Source organism: Pyxicephalus adspersus, chromosome 12, assembly GCF_032062135.1.
Source record: "Pyxicephalus adspersus chromosome 12, UCB_Pads_2.0, whole genome shotgun sequence".
NCBI classification, from domain to species: domain Eukaryota; kingdom Metazoa; phylum Chordata; class Amphibia; order Anura; family Pyxicephalidae; genus Pyxicephalus; species Pyxicephalus adspersus.
The window spans coordinates 10,530,348-10,547,742 of NC_092869.1; the positions used below are offsets into that span (position 1 = coordinate 10,530,348).

A 17,395-nucleotide genomic window follows, 5' to 3' on the forward strand; every position below is an offset into this window, starting at 1 on the left:
TAATATAGAAAGGGCGCAAAGCTTTTTCATGTTATGTGCAGGCTGTGACTTGGGACTCTCCTGTACCTGACAAGTGGTTGAGTATTAGGTACATCAGTGGTTTCTAAAACATTTTTATACACACAATACACACAATCTCTTTAAGGCTTCTGTGCTCTTTGTATGGTAACACAGAGGCCACACAGTTATCAGATTTATCAGAGTTATCAGTAGACCAGTGAATAGATAATGTACAAGGGTTACATTAAAACAGTTGCTAAGGGGTCCGTAAGTGGGGAAAACCCCAATCGTTAATAAGTAATGGGTTGAAGACACTGAGAAGATGGTAAAACACATGCACAATAGTAACCTGAATGAGAATAATTTAGACTTTAGCAACCATAGCTAACTAGAATGTTTATCTTATATTATAATTTAGTAACCAGGGTTAAAACATTCTACCAAAAGGTGGAACCATTTAGACTGTTTTGCCTCTGGTAGGCCAAATAAAAGTCTGTTGGCAGGTATGGGTTTAAATTAAACACAGGCATCTACTATGGCACAAGGACACAACAGAGTTTAGGATTACCTTTTGTTTTCCTGTCCCTTTTGTTTCAATGAAGAAGAATCTCCTCCGTTGAGAATCTGTTCAAGGTTCTTTGTTTCAACAGAGCCATTTGGCTCAGGGCCTGAAAGTCCAAGCAGAGAGCGTACCCTTTGTGACCGAACATCTAGTATTGTGTCTGTATAGCCAACCTCTTGGAGATACCTGCAGAAGAGAACATAGTTTAGCAACTCCAAAAATCTTTGTCCCTTTTTGGATAAATTGGACATCCAAACCTACACTAATGAAAATTCAAGAGATTTTTATTTATAGTAAATTATATTGCAAATACAGAAATAAACATGTATTTAAGCTGTTCAGAAATGTGAATGAGAGGGAAATGGGCCTATTCGACAAGTAAATAACCACAGAAGGTGCCATAGCAAAGTAATATTTGCAATTACCTACACTCTACAGGCCTCTTATACACATCTTGCTACTGTAGTTAAAGGGACAAAAAGCCCTTCCAGTTGCCCCTCCACCAATCACCTCAATTTTTAGGAGATATGTACCTTGAAGAAATTTCTTCAAATTATTTTCAGATGTGCAAGATTCCTATGCCCCCCCCCCCCCCCCAAAAAAAGGGGATCCTTCCAGCAACCTACAAGTTACTGAAGGACACAGCAGTGACACAGGGCCGGTGAAACAAACAACAGTGCTTGCAGCGGGCCGAGAATCAGTTTAGATACTAAAATACTTATGCTCAGTCCTAGAGGAAGGGATTGGTTTTCAAAGGGATGAAATACACCTATTGGTGTGAGGAGCAGTTAAGTACCAGGAAAGACAACATATGCAATGCAGTGTCACTCATGTAAATCTATCAATACAACCATATACAGAACTATGTTCTTAAAACATTGCCAATCATTGATATACTCTGGGGTGAAGAAGAACTTTTTCTCAGTATTTTGAAATCCACCACATGCTTTCTTTTCATCATTTTGGTTTTATTAACATTTTCTCTCTAACATCCACATTAAAATACTGCACACAATAGTTGGTCATCTCTGTTTATTTGCTTTGACAGAACACAAAAGTGAGTGAAGTGCAAACCTATAAAGAGGCGGAATTCTAACCCCTCATTCCACCAATACTTTAGAATAAAAATCAGTGACAACTGTGGAGATCCACAAAGAGTGATATTTTCCAATGTGTCCTTGCAGACACCTGGGGATCATTCTTTTTTTTTTTTCCGCAGAGGAGCAGTTTTGATTCATAAAGTAAAGGAAGGTTAGTTATCCAGGTATGTGCTTTTCACAAAGCAATTCAGCAGATTTAAAATAATTACCCAGCTCAACAAAAAAGAAAAAATCCACTTGCCAAAGATTTTTTAATATATTTAGAGTATTTCAGGTCTGCTGAATCTAGAAATGACATTAGTTTCATTGAATTAGCTTAAGTTCTTGCGATACAGGGATCAGAATAGACGATCGTACCAACAACAAATATTAACATAGCATAATAATATCAATCTTTATTTACATCAATGTTTTGCATTTTATATATTAAATGTAGCATTTTTTTCATGAAACTTGTATCTGCCTTCTTTTTATTGATACATTTTATTTTTTTACAGAAATAAGAGTTCTTCAAGAAGTTGTTTAAATGACCCTAATGTATTTTGCTACATTTGTAGTGAATATTCTCAACAAAAACAGAGAAGAAACATTACAGAATTTGTGAAACAAGTGTGTTTGAAATTTGGTGTACCTATGGTATAGGGAGCTCAAAAATCATCATAATGATTGGTATTTTTGTGCTGTGAATTTAAAAATTTCAATCGTTATAAGAAAAACAAGTGGGAGTACTCTGATTTGAAATCAGCAAGACAATCTGTGCTGCATGGTGCTGATGTACCCATGCTAGTGTTCAGTACACTCTCCAATATTCCTGTATCCGACATGGAGGATATACAGGGTTTGGAGTGTAATCCACGAGTTAGCAGTGGAAGTGAATATGAAGTAAGGTGCAGCGAACATCATTAACAAGCCAATGCTTGACAAAAAAGAAAAAGCATTCTCCGTCCACTACACAAAGTTGGGATTAATGAAACAATTGTTAGAGCCCTGAACAAAGACGGTAATTGCTTCAAATACATTTGAAGATTCTTCTCTGGATTGAGTACTGAAAAATTAAAAGCAGGAATCTTTGATGGACCCCAGATTCAGAAACTGATAAATGATTCAAATTTCACAAGTTACATGACTAATACTGAAGATTCTGCCTGGCACAGCTATGTCATTGCCAAGTCACGAACTTCTTAAGTAACCAAAAGCACAAAATTATGAAGAACTGGTCCAAAACTTAAACTTTAAAAATTTGAGTGCTACTCTGAGCAAAAAAGATACACTTTCTCCATAGCCATGTGCAAAAATTTCCAGAAAACCTTGGCGATTTCAGCAAGGAACAAGGGTAGAGGTTCCATCAAGATAGAAAGGTGATGGAAGAAAGGATAGACACATGATGGCAGACTACTGCTGGAGCCTACAACGTGATTGTCCTGATCATCAGCATAAAAGGAAATCATACAAACTAAGTTTTTTTAATGACTTCTTTGCTATTAGTTCTGTAAATATACTGAATATAGAATATATTGACATTCAGGATTTCAAAAATTTAATTTTGTATACGCATAGGCATATCTAGTTTATTTTGCTTCATTTTCATGTTTTATTAGCAGTTTTCTATGAGGTTACTATTGAGGTCATTATTTCAAAAACTACAGCCAATCTAGAAAAACCAATACCATATTTGCAATTTGTGCATAAAACATAACCTAAAATGAATTTAATCTGCTTGGCAAGAAAATGATTGTTGACCAGTGTTATCAATCCAAAATGTACAGACTGACAGATTAGGCCTTTTGTTTTCTATCCAGTCAATGAAAGCTGCTTTAATTGATATCTTCTTGTTTGTGAATGTCTGGTGTTCGTTGCTCTATGTGTTTTATACATGTAATCATGAGGACCTGACTCTCCAAGTCAGAGGTCTGCAACTCTGAAAGCCTTGCTCAATCTAGTAAAGAAAAATTAATAAAATTTGCAATAAAGTAAACTGTTGGGAAAGAAATGTGATTGCTACCGTTGCTCATAAGTTTAAGGTTCAGACAACAGGTCACATTTCTTCCTTAGCTTTCTGATAAATCATTGACCTGGAACAAGCCCTAACACCTAGCTAGCTTCCTGTTTGCTCTGGGTCAGCGATTCACTAAGTAGTAAAGAAAGGATAATAACATCCTGAGAACATGAGCACACACCTTCAAAGGCAAGTCCTATCCTGATGTGTTCCACTTTGGTACACTGAGTGGGCTTTATGACTTCGGGATGACTACATTGTGCAATTTGGCATTAGCAACCTACGTACAATGTACTAGCTGCTGCCTAGATTTTTACATAGAAATGTAAAAAGGAATATACACTGACCTAAAGCAACCCATCATAATACCTGATCTGAGTACTTATCTTCCCACTCTACCTCCTGCCTCCATAAATGCTCATTGTCTAGCTATCAGAAAATACCAGAACTTTGTGTCCCAAACAGTCATGACATCAGCAAAATCTGCTACTAAAGTATAACTATTACTTACTGTCTTAAAAGCTGTCGTCCTTGCTTCCACGTCAGCTGACTATTCTGTGGTCCGGCAGGAATCTCTGAATCTTTGGGTTCTTCTGAAATATAGAAGTACACATACACCCAGTGTGAATACCAGCATAGAAAGCCTGGCTCAACAGCAGTTACAGTACTTAAAAAGGCCACCACTGGATTTCATACAGAACATAAGGGAACTTTCAACTTTAAATTAACAAAGCAGACAGAAGTCCATACTGACCCAGTGACTGGTGTCACAAAAGACTCGAAAAAACAAAATATATGCCAGTGGAAAACAACATTTTTTTTTATCTTTTTTTTAAAGTTCTGTGATTCACTCAGGACCTACAACAAAGCTATATGGTTTGTGGATAAAATCATAAAGCATGTTACTCTGAACCAAAGTGAACAGACACATGAAAAGATTTAAACACACAATCATGTGTCCTGCGACTACAAATCATTTTATGTGCAGAAAGTCTTTACCATTTTTGCTTCCTTGCTTTCCACAATTATATTTACCAACACTACTAAATTTGGGCAGGGAGCATGGCTGTGATATTTGTCAGTCATTTATTTCAGTGTGAAAGGAATTTAAAACTCTTACACTTCCCAGGGCTGGGGGCTTTTGGTACATAAATAGAACCTGTCATAGGATTTAAAAGTAAAAGAAAAGCAAAATAGGAGTTTTAAATTGTTATTGTATATTTTCTAATAAACAATGTAATCATTTTAAATGTGTCTTTGCAAAAGCTAGCAAATGTGACTCGCTTATGAGAAATTCGCTTATCTAGCACAGCCCCCTTCTTTCCTTGAAAACTACTGTACATCTCTTCGGGGAATGTGCGCGTCTAGCCCCTTTCTCACGTTAGTGACAGGAGAGTCAACAGCATCACTTCAACATGGTGGAGTCCAGCTAAAGCTCAGTTTTGTAACTGAAGACTTTCAGTTTTAAATATACCTAATTTATAATATTTGGCTAAACTAAAGTGTGTTAAATGGACACCTACTGTCAAGTAACCTACTTTCCTTTAACCCCAGGCCATCATGAACACACCCACCACAGGGGGGCTCATTACCACACCAGTCTGTGTCTCAATACTTCTGGACAGTGCAGAATAAATAGATCATTACATGAGAATCCCTCACTAACCAGTCATAAGAATCCCTAGAGCAGGTCCCCAAAGCCTGGTCCACGGCCCACTGTCTAATGGTCAGGAGAAGGACCCCACTGGTCAGAGCCGCAGACATGTCTCCCAGAGTAATTGCAGGCTCAGGGAGGTGGGCGGGATGTGTCTCTGGATACAACATTGCAGAAAGTGGGCAGGTTCTGGCATCATGACGTCACTCTGGGGGGGGGGTTCTTCCACTTTGAGTGACACAGGGCTCCCCACGAATGCGCGGTCGAAAGTTTGTGCATTTAGTGGTCCGCGACCTGCAAAAGGTTGGGGACCATGCTCTAGAGCAGTGTTTTTCAACCATTTTTGAGCCACGGCACATTTTTTACATTAAAAAAATCCTGCGGCATACCACAAATCAAAAGTGTTACAAAATTACACTTTGTAGCTAATTCTCGCCTCTAAAAATAAACAAGGCGCTTGAGCTACCTCCCGCCACCCACTGACATGGAAGAGTATTACATTACTCTGCCAGTCACTACAGCACAGGCACTCGACAATGGTAATTGGATAATTTCCCACGGTACACCTGAAGATCTCTCACGGCACACTAGTGTGCCACAGAACAGTGGTTGAAAATCACTGCTCTAGAGAACAAGAAGGCTCATGAAATGTGCTACTTTTCAACATTAAATGTGGTACCAATACAGTTACTAGATTTGGAGACATATTCATTTTTTTTTTATTATTCAGAAGTATACCAAAAAGCCAACTTCTCACCTGAATCAAACGCTGGCATCTTCATTTCTCCTTGATTTAACTCTGTTCCATATTTTAATTTATGATATTTTGCCCTATAACATTAAAAATAAAAAACATGTTATTAGAATAATAACAAGTATATGGCAACAAATATTGACATCGTATATTTGCAGTGAACATTCTGTAAACCAGTTTAATCCTGGCAAAAAAAAAATAATACAGTTTGCATTACTAAATTTTGGGATGATGGTTTTTGGCACCCTTTTATTGTGTGAGGCTTTCGGCGTAAACACCAAATATACATTTTAATGTTTGCTCAAATGTGCCTAACCCTAATCTTTAACTACACAATACACCACTGAAATCTTAAGAATTGCTGTCTGCCCTGCACAGGAGAACCAGGGCTGACGATAGGCTTAGGATTTCTGTGGCAATGTACCAAAAACTATGAATCAACATCTAATTTTCAGCCTTGTCATCTACCAGATTAGTGGGTGTGTAATCCACCACAGATTTACCAATCCATGCACTGAAGAGCCACATAAATGGCATTTCAACTGAAGATACATACATAACCAACCAATATAAATAAAAACAGAAATCCTCTATCATGCTGTATATTGAGGAATCTTTGTCTTACCCCGTTCCTTGTAAAAAATAAATAAATAAATAAAATTGTCAGACATACATCAATCACAGGGTGTCTTATAGAGTGATCGCTATCAAGAGCTGGTGGGAGGATTTGGCAGGGAGCCCCACGATTCTCAAGAGCCCACTGCCTGCAAGCAATCTGGGGGCTGAAGTCTCTAGAAAGAAAACCCTCCAGCACCTGAAGCTTGAATCCAATTATGACAGAGGGCTGATTATTTTATACTATAGAAGGGCAGTGAGATCAACAAGTCCAAATCCCAATGTTCTAGGACCTGATGCTCTCACACTAATAATTGTACAATAAGACATTTAGTTTACTGGCTCTACCCACAACACCTTTACCTGAATACACATTCCTTGAGAATAGTAAAGTCGCCCATCACAGTATCGATTTACTTTTGATTAAAGGTCTGGTAATGCTACAACACCATGTGCTTGCAACGCACAAATTTTTGTGCACCGAGGAGGGCTGTGTTAGCAGTTGATTCAAACAGAATGGTATGTTATCACACACAGCAAGTTTGTGTTTTACAGTTTTAAGTGTAATGTGCATGTGTTAAAAGGACCCAACCACTCAAGGAGGCCATGGACAGCTTTCACAGATTCTATTTTGTCAGGCCTTACCTCTCTTGCTTCAAAGCATATTCTAACATTTTTATTCTTCGTACTAAATCCTTCTTCAGATTTTCTTGACCTTTTCTTTCACCTTGCAGAAAGGCTATTCGTGCCTGAAACACAAAAGCAACTGGGTTTAGAGAACACGATCAAATGATACCTAGGTTTGTCAAACACTTTAAAGGGGAATTGTACTTTCAGTAGAATAATCCTTTATATGTTCCCTCTTCCTGCAACTCTTCCTCCTAAATGTGACACTTACCTGACCCTTATGTATGCCGATTAAAAAAAACTGTACTGTAATATTGTGAAAGATTTGGGACAAGCGGCGTTCCCAGATTCTCACTGGAAGGACCATTCACTCTCACCTAGGCAAGAAGCCAGGTATAGATAATGATTTTATTTGGAGGAGGGTTGAGTGCTAACTTAAGCAGGTGAAGCATTTTAATGTATCCATTTGACTCCACTTTTAGGGCATTTGTTTGTTTGTCCATCCCAAAATGTAATCATTTCTTCTATTAGAAACGAAATGTATGCCTGGCATGTAGCATGGCAGCTGCATGGGAATAAAAACCACATTTCCAGGGACCAGCCTGAACAGGATCTCTTACAATATGACCCCAAGGTAAAGTTCACTCTGAGTCTGCTGAATCATATCACACCCTGACACATACCTCAGTGATAAATCACAGCACTATCAAGGGTAGAGCACTTTTGTTTGCTTGGTGATGGGTTCAATGAACTTTCGGTCTCTGAATGAGACTTTGGATTCTATGTTACAAGACAAAACTACCGTACAAATATTCCCGCAAAGCTAATCATACAAGAATCAACTTCAGTGTGATTGGTTTTCAGTTCGTTGAACCTTATTATATTATAGTGGTCTCCCCAGCCCCTTTTAGCTGGGCGCACCACTAGGCACTAATGAGTGATCACCCAGCTGTTTTAGGGTGGTTGCTGATGAGCTGGGTCACAATACAGGGGCTGCCACCCACCTAAAATGTCATCCCACCCGGCCTAAAAGAATTTCTAAGTTCAACACTGTATTATACAATCATACATCACAAATCACACACAGTCATTGTTTTAATATTGATTCTGTGTAATGTAATCAGAAAACTGAAATTCATTGGACATTTGAAAACCATTCGGTATATCGGTAGGAAAAACTTTAGCCTGACGTACTGAGATTCTTTCAATTCTATGCTTGATATCAATCACTTCTGGATGAACAAAATTCAGAATCTTTTTATGGACAATTTGAATAAACAACTGCAGGTTGATCAAGAAAACAACACATGAATGGACAATTTTAAACCCAAATGTTTCATGTAGTCCAGTGCCTGGTGAATTACACATGTACATGTATGAACACATCTATCAGATCATTCTATACAAAGAAAGCCTAGATGTGACTATTTCTGTTTGTTATGTCCCAAACTTAGAACCAAAGAACGTCTCATCTGCTAGTTCATGGGCAACTGTGCATACTTCAGAAATCATGTATGGTGTTTGGTCAAAAATACCCCCAGTATAAATATGATGTGACAAAGCAAGCTCTATGTACAGATATAGACAAGCAATGCCGCAATATAGCAATCTGCCTAGAATATAATAACAATACTTCTTAGAAATTACATTTTGTGGTTTACTCACTGTGTGAGTTTAAACAATCAGAGGTTTGTCTATGTATGCCAAAGCAACAAGTTTGCCTAATAAAAAAACTGTGGCCTGCTCTTAACCAAAAACTAGGTGCTGTAGCATCTAATCTGGTGTTTGTCAACCAAGCTTCCATTGTTCTATGGTATGAGCAGTTGGTGCCGCTCAGGTCAGTTTTACAGATACCAATGATATTTTAGGCTGTCCATAGGGGTGGCCGCCTTCCCAATGGCCAGCAAGAGGCATTCTTCCTTCTGACCACCACGCTAACACTGTATACTGTGAATAGTAATTATAACTGGGGTTCCCTGAAAACCTGAAAGGGTTCACCCATGGTAAAAAGGTTGCTAAACACAGATTTATTCCTTTTATATTTTTGCATTCTATTGTTCCTCATTGCCATCCTGCCCATCACTTGAATAAATAACACCATTCCCTTTTCTAGTAAACCTTATATTAAGCCCGGACACATCACTGAACTTTTTAAAAAGTTTGCTTTGCTTTATTTATGGTCATTATTAAATTTGTTTCAAAGGCCAAATGCATCCCAGCATTGAGGCAGGAAATTGTACATTTGTATGAAAGGAGAAGAAACGAGCTGGCATGGCTGTGAACATTCATGGTCCTCAATCACAAATGTGAATCCTGACTGTGGTAGTATCTAGTACTAATTAAGACTGGATAATCCACAAGCACTTGTGTTGTCATGTGGAAGGAAGAGGAATGAGTCACATGCTCCCAGGACCTGGAAGTACCTGGGTTTTTTATTTGCTCCTGGCAGTCAAAGTAAATAGCAAAAGTTTACTACAGGATACTTTTTTGTTTGTCAGTAAACACTGTAGTCCATTTCAAATTTAGTAATGACGCCAGTTCTCTGATCAATCCGTTAATATGCCAAAATGTCACGATGCAAGCCCATTGCAACTGCTGGAACATATCAGAACTTGAGTGCTCACATGCCAATATGGACACATTTTGTAAAAACTGGGCACCTCTGCATTAAGAAAGTTTCATAGAGAACTTAGGAAAGCAGCTAAATACACAATGGAAATACATTCTACCTGCCAAAAGAATGTAGGAGAGGACAGATCTTGAAGTACTGAATGTTGTAAAGTGTAGATGATCACTTTTCCAGCACTTACACTGCCTGGAATACAAGTTCTAGGCATGTGCAGGAATAAATGAACAGCAGGTTGGATACTTGGAAACCCAGAGGAGGATATGACTGGTGCCACCTTTAGAAAGGTTTACAAAACCTAACCACCTATGCTAAGCCATAACCCCTAACTATATGTGCCTAACTTTCAGGTATTTGTGTTGGATGCCATCTGTGCCATGGCTAGACTCAACTCTTGAAACAAGGGAAAATGGTTTCAGATTCTGCTGCAAACAAACTATTACAGATTTTTGTCATGATACGAAAAGGACCCAATTCTTCCATTATAATGCCATGCAGGTTGTAGACCTTTAATGTTCGGAGGACACGGAGATACAACCAACAATAAGGTACCCGCTTCTCTTTGGTAGGCATTCGGTATCAGACTTTCACAACTATAAAAATTGTATCAGATTAACAAAGCATAATGATAACAGCAAAAATAGTAAGGAAGGGACATCGGCACTGTGTAACAAGACTTAACAAAAGATATTTAATACAGAAAAGCATACACAGCACACTAAAGACACAAATATAAAGGTTCAGTTTGTATTCCATATATTTAAAATATCATAGAATGGAATTTCTCCATTAGCAAAAGTGAATGTTTGTCCAACAGCTGTGGTCATCAGCAGCTGAGTGTCCAGGGCATGGAAGAAATACTTCACATACAAAGCACAATATACTCCTGTGTATTCTTAGCTTGTAATATGCAAAGCAAAGCTGTATTTGCATATGGAGGAGGAGAAGATCTGGTGTAAAGAGAATGTACAAAGGATTTTCAGTTGTTTGTATACCAAGTCAGATGATTATAGCTTGTCATAGGTAGTAGGCTGGACACTTGTGGAATGTCTGACAGCAATGCCAATTACTGTGGTCCGAAGTGATCGCTCACAATTGTTTCTGGTGAGTTTGGAAACAATGGCTGTACATAGACTGCTCTGCACCTTGCCTTGTAGCCTGTTCTGGATGCCCTCCTACAGTTGCACTGTTTAATTTTTTTAAGCTGGGTAGTAAGAAATGGAAGGGCAGGTGGCAGCCCCTGTATGATGACCCAATTATTCAGTTACCACCCAAAAACAGCCAGGTGGTTACTGAAAAGTGCTGGGTGGTACGACTGGCTAAAAGGGTCTGGGGAGAACACGGAGTTAAATACCAGCGGATGACTATTGGTATAAGAACACAGAATATCACCAATGATGACCTTAACAACCCTGTGGGGACACCAGTACAAGACCTGCTCGAGATTTTCAGGCGTCAAAAAATAGATATTGTAATGGATCCAAAAACAAAGACAAAACTTTTAATACTTCTGGATTGGGAAAGGTTCCCACCCCAGTCAGGTTTTTGTTGATGTCTGTTCCATACGTATTCTTAAAGAACCTGGTAAAAATTTGGTGCGGTTTTTATGCAGAACAATGCCATTTCCCAGTTATTAGAATTTTTTTTTAACCTTCCTCGGCTTTTTGTTGCCATTAATCTCCAGTGGGGAAGGTTTCCCTATGCTACTATATGAGCCATGACACCCTCTCACAAGGACATCTGTCTTTCTTTATTGCATTTTTTCTGACTATGAAAAAAAATATCCCCTATGGGGACATAGACATCAATAACAATTTGACAGACATTTCAGCTAAATTGACTTGAGTTAGGCATTAATCTAAAAATATATAAATCTGAAACCAAGCCTTAGCCTCTAACACTCTCTAATCCCTTAACCACATTTGAAGCTGATCTGTTTAATATAACTCCAGACACATAAAAACTCTTCAAATACTGATAAATGTCCTGAGTTGCATTTTAAATTTCATTCAATGTTCTCGCCAGCACTTTTCAGTAATCCCGGCAGTTTTTGGGTGCTTACTGCAGAGTTGGGTCACAATACAGGGGCGGCCACCTGCCTAGAATTTCTTGCCACCCAAAAAATTTTTTGGGTTCAACACTGCAATACATATCTGACCCTTTTTAGCCTTTTGTGTAATAACTCTTAGAAGTTCACCAAGTGTATTGCATTTACTTATATGCAGGCATGGTTATAAGCTGAATTTAGAAGAAGCCCAGGGATGACCTATCAGTATTCTGCTTCTCTTTTACTGGCCAATCATAGGCCCAGGCCAGAAAGACGAGGTCTCCAATTTCTCTGTACTGTCTGAAGTGCTGTGTAAATCTCAGGATAGGCTACTGGTAATGATGAGCACTAGAACAAGGGACTGTAAGAGAAAGTCAAACATTTTGGGCTCTATTTATGAAACAGGGAATCCGACATTGCCTTAAACACTCCCTTGAGGGAATCAAATACTGCCATTGAAATACATGAACCTGGAAGATTCCCACAAGGGAATGTTTGAGGGACGGGCCAAATTTCTGTTTTATAAATAGAACCCTTTGAGTTATATTATACCTATCCAAGAATAGATTTCCTTGTTTTGGGATAGATTTTCTTTTTTGCCTGTTGGATATGAAGCAAAGGGAAATCTCTAAGGGTTAGGTTGGGGAAAATACCTGATGGGGGTTTATCCAGAAGCGACCAGCTCTTCCCATCAAGCGATAGCACCAGGTCCACCTGCTTTACTAAGTTACTTTGTTAGGGAGGCTTTCTTTTATTCAATAATTTTTACTGGGGTCACAAAATATTGATTTTACCATTCATATCAGCGAGACCCTGATCAATATTTAACCTTATGGACAAAAAAATTGATCAGGAAGCTCCGGCATAATTAAATGATGTATGCAGCTACCAAACAAGGCAGGTTACAGCCAGCTATTTTACAGAAAAATACTAAAAACAAAAAAAAAATCAATTTGGTCTTCCTTGCCACCATAGCAACAATCCTCTGTACACGGGGACTTCCTACAACCCCCTTCAGCTCACATACCATCATGACTCACGGCATTTCCCAGAGGTTGGCAGTACGAGGCATTACGTGTAGGCATATCTAGCCATGCTTTGTGCGGAGAGCATTACAATTCTTTTGTCATCTTGCTAGGGGTGCTGCACGTCTGGGGGGAATATTGGGGGTATGCTTTTCATGTCAATACTGGGGTCATTATAATAGCAGATACTTCTTCTATATTGTGCTACAAAACATCAGCAGGGAAACATCTGCAGCAAAGTATGCAATGTATGTGGAGATTTATTCCAATTCTTACAGCTTAATTTTTTTTTATTAGAGAAAACTGATAAGAAGAGAGAAAAGTGAACATTAAGGATTTATTCATATATAAGCTGTAAGGTTGAGGTGCTACTCACACCAGTGAACAGATGGTTGTGAACCAGTGAACAGAAGCTACAGAGTGTCTACCTGTGGCAGCATAATAGAGAATGAATGGGGTGGAAATGAGTGGATCTGTACTGTTCACATCTACCTGCTAGCAAATCTTTCCAAATACAATGCTGTCAGCTGCTTTGTCATGCTGTTTGAGTGAGGTTGCGGTGCTTTCCTTCTTCCAGAGGTGGTAAAGCAATCACGTGGTCAGAAAGCTCTTATTATTTTCAGGATTTCTACCTGCAATCCACTGCAAGTGCACAAAAGCATATTACTCCTATTCAGGTGAATGGTAGTGGTCGGGAATGTGATTGCAACATTCCACTGTATATTCAGTGACAGCAACAAGCCGCAAATACCTCTAATATAAATTGTTCTGCCATGCAACATTTGCAAACCATTTATTGATGTCTTGCCTGAGGAGCAAAACCTTATCCTTAATATACGTAAATGCCATTAAAGGGCCACAAAAATGATCTGTATCTAAGCAAGACCTGTTAAATTATACTTTCAGAAGGACCATTACTATCCAATTAGCAACCAAGCAGCATGTCTGTGGCCTAAATACTTTGGTTATTTTGGCCTCACACAAGTATGGGTCAAATGGCCAAATTTGTGATGTCAAAGTCAGCAAACTGTTAAGCCTCAACATGAACATATCAAGTCACGACAGCTGGTTGCCACTTGACACACGACAATAGCCTCGGGGAAAGGAGTTTCCTTTTTCTGGGCTATTCTGGTCAATTACTCTGAATATGACATTGAAAATGTGTGCTGGCCATTAGCAGACTCATTGGCCCTGATTTATTAAAGCTCATCAAGAATGGAGAAGATATACTTTGATCGGGAGAGCTGGGTGATCCAGCAAACCTGGAGAAGTAGTAGTAGTAGTACTTTAAGAAAATCCATTGCAGGTTTGCTGGATCACCCAGCGTCACTGATAAAAGAATATTCTCCCCAGTCATAGTGAGCTTTAATAAAATAATCCCATTGCCGTTCCTCCAGGTACCCAGTCACAAATTAACATCCTACCATTCTAACATAAGCCAGGGAAAATCACCAAAAGTGAACAAGAATTCTGTGAAGCACATTTGCCATGGGCACAAATCGTTTGGTTAGTTGTAGCATTCCGTGGTCAATTAGTATATTAGGAAAACTTTGGCACCAAAGCTGGGTGGTTTCCCAATAAACTAAAGTCAACATAAATAGCTGTATAACTGGGACTCAATGTTCGGCAGAACAGCCGTTTATATACCTAAATGATAACCATGATAAAACGATGACAATGGTCATCAAAAAGAAAATGCTAATACTTGTCAATAGGTCTTTTTGAGTTGGCACAGTGATTGAACACACAGCAATATGCCTAGGCATTTTCTTATGAGAGCTCCTATGTAAGCATTTATAGGAACTAACACAAGCAGTCAGCAGCCTAAGCTCGAAACTTGACCACAATGCCGATCACATGACCAAACAGGCGTATGTGGTTGGCCACCCTGGAAAGACGAAGCAGCCGTTTCTCAAAGATTGGCAAAAAAAAAGAAGGCTCATAGTGTTAATTTTTAGACACAAACCTTTACAATAGTAGCCCCTAAGCTTACTTTCTAATGCAGGCTCAGGAAATACAATTCAGATAATCAGGAAAGGAATCTGCTTCAAACACTTAGCAACAATCTAAAAGAAGATACAGGCGATACTAAAATAAAGACAACATTCTGATTTGAATCTGTTCTATAGAGACTTTCATTTATAGCGTCACAATAATACAATGTTATCTTCACACACTCATTTAGGCTGCATACACAAGTGTAATGGTTGTCGTCTGATAATCAGCTCAGGGCCGATATCGGAGACTCTGGCCTGTGTACAGCACTCGCCGTCCATCGTCCAAAGGACTGTTCTGGTGGATCCATGGATGACAAACTATCTTAATGGAAGTGAAGGGGGAGAGAGTGCAGCAGGGTGCCGCTCCATCATTCTCCTCCCCCCATTCCATTGGGCAGAGCGGTGATGTATGTACAGCGCTTGTTCATGCACCGTGCAGTCTATTGTGGTTGGAAAGAATCATGAAAGATCCTTTCCAACAACAATTATTGCATATGTGTACACAGCCTAAAGCTACGTACACACGGCAGATTTTTATCGCCCGATAATCGGCATCGGCCAATTATCGGGCGAAAATCTTCCGTGTGTACAGTCGGTGTCGTCCATCGTCCGGACGACCGACCTGCCGGATCCACGGACGATGGACGACAGCCGATCGTAATGAAAGGGAAGGGGAGAGCGCGCAGCAGGGTGCCGCTCCGTCGCTCTCCCCCCTCCCCCCTCCCCTCTCCATAGAGCATGAATGGTGCTGTATGTACAGCATCGTTCATGCATCTTGCAGCCCCTTGTCGTTGGAAAGGATCGTGAAAGATCCTTTCCAACGACAAAAATTGCAAGTGTGTACGCAGCTTAAGTTTCATTAGTTATCTTGTAAACAAACCCTAATTTTCCAACAAAGCCAAGTTCAGACATGGGGTTGAAATCTGCGCTGTTGACTGATCCCAGACTGTAACTTTCAAGGCGCTAGGCGTGCAGAAGTTTAGACATACGTTACAAGCAATTGATTTATATGGATATGCGTTTGGCTGACTGACACCCTACTGAACTTAGCCAAAGAAAGTTATAATAATCAGACAACTGGGTTAAAGCAAAAGGTGGACAACAGAATTTAATATTTAATAACACCATAATATTTAAAGTGGGAATAGATTTTTTAACTATAGAGCACAGCCTTAAAAAGAAAAACAGAGGTGGCTACAGAGGTAAAATTCCAAGTGATCGTTAAAAACCAATTTTCTGCTCCATCAGTTGTGCAGTGATTAAACATGTTGGTAAACCTCAATGTATAATGAGTAAAAATGGAATCTTGCACATGTCAGAAAATGATTGCATCAAAAAGACATTCAAGACAGATAAGAAATTTTAAGGCATCCCAACGCATTAGATAAATACGTGCAAATATGGCATCTAATCCGCCTGTGTGCACCGAGCCCAATACCTCTAAAATGTTGATCAGAAATTTTTCATTAAGGTGATTGGGGTAACTTATCACCACTTTTCAAACATAGTGATAACAGCAAAAGTGTTTGCAATATACACCACAGATCTCTATTGTAGCCTCAATACTTTCAAAGTGGTGAATACAAATATGCAAATGTATTCTTCATTTTAAGTAGGGAAAATGAAGACAAATGTAGGGATCTGTTCAGAAGTCCCATTAAATTCTGACAAAACTGAGAAAGATTATAAAAAATATTTGCCATTCATCTACATATATACATATAACAATAAACGTGTCATGAATAGTGTCAATAATCCTTTGAACATTAAACAAATGTGCCCCTAAAGTCTAACAAAGCTATAAGCCAGATATTTCAAGCATGAAAAGTTTTGTTTATTACAATTTTTTATTAATTAAAAGGTGAAGATAGCTACAAACGTTACAGCAGATCCGATAACCATGTTTACACACAACAGTAATGTTGCAGCAGAATTTGATACCTGCTTGTCCTGGTGTAACAGAAACGAACATAAGTGGTGATCTCATGCTGTGACACAACTGTTATTTAAAGGAAATGACTATGAAATATATTTCGGTATTGTAATATAAAGAATCTCCAGAAGTAGAACATATTATGGTAATCACTGGCTGTCCATATTGATCAGCAGAGTTTATGATGTTCTGGGAATAAGCGAGTCAGTTATTGTATTTACAAAATAAGAAATCCATATTTTTATCTGTTCAAACACTCAATAAATGAAGATAAGGAAGGATGAATGTAAATAAAGCAGTTGCTGCTTCCGGATCTGTGTTGTGTATACGGCTGGTTATACACCTGATAAGCCTGGTTGTGTAACATGGAAGTAATAAGTCTCTTTGCATTGTGTTGTAGTGCTGAGATACTAAAGCTGCATACACACCTGCAATTTTTCTCGTTGGAAAGGATCTTTC

General features: G+C 38.8%; 1 protein-coding gene across 3 annotated transcripts in view; it reads right to left on the reverse strand.

Moving 5' to 3' along the window:
• STRN3 (striatin 3) overlaps window positions 1–17,395 on the reverse strand; it is a 37,379-nt gene that overhangs the window by 16,299 nt on the left and 3,685 nt on the right. For all 3 annotated transcript variants that reach the window (XM_072427602.1, XM_072427601.1, XM_072427600.1), the window contains exons 2-5: window positions 7,327–7,430; window positions 6,070–6,143; window positions 4,170–4,251; window positions 569–748 (exon numbers count right to left, since the gene is read on the reverse strand). In XM_072427602.1, the coding sequence (XP_072283703.1) occupies window positions 569–748; window positions 4,170–4,251; window positions 6,070–6,143; window positions 7,327–7,430 (440 nt within the window). The remainder of the gene's footprint in view (window positions 1–568; window positions 749–4,169; window positions 4,252–6,069; window positions 6,144–7,326; window positions 7,431–17,395) is intronic.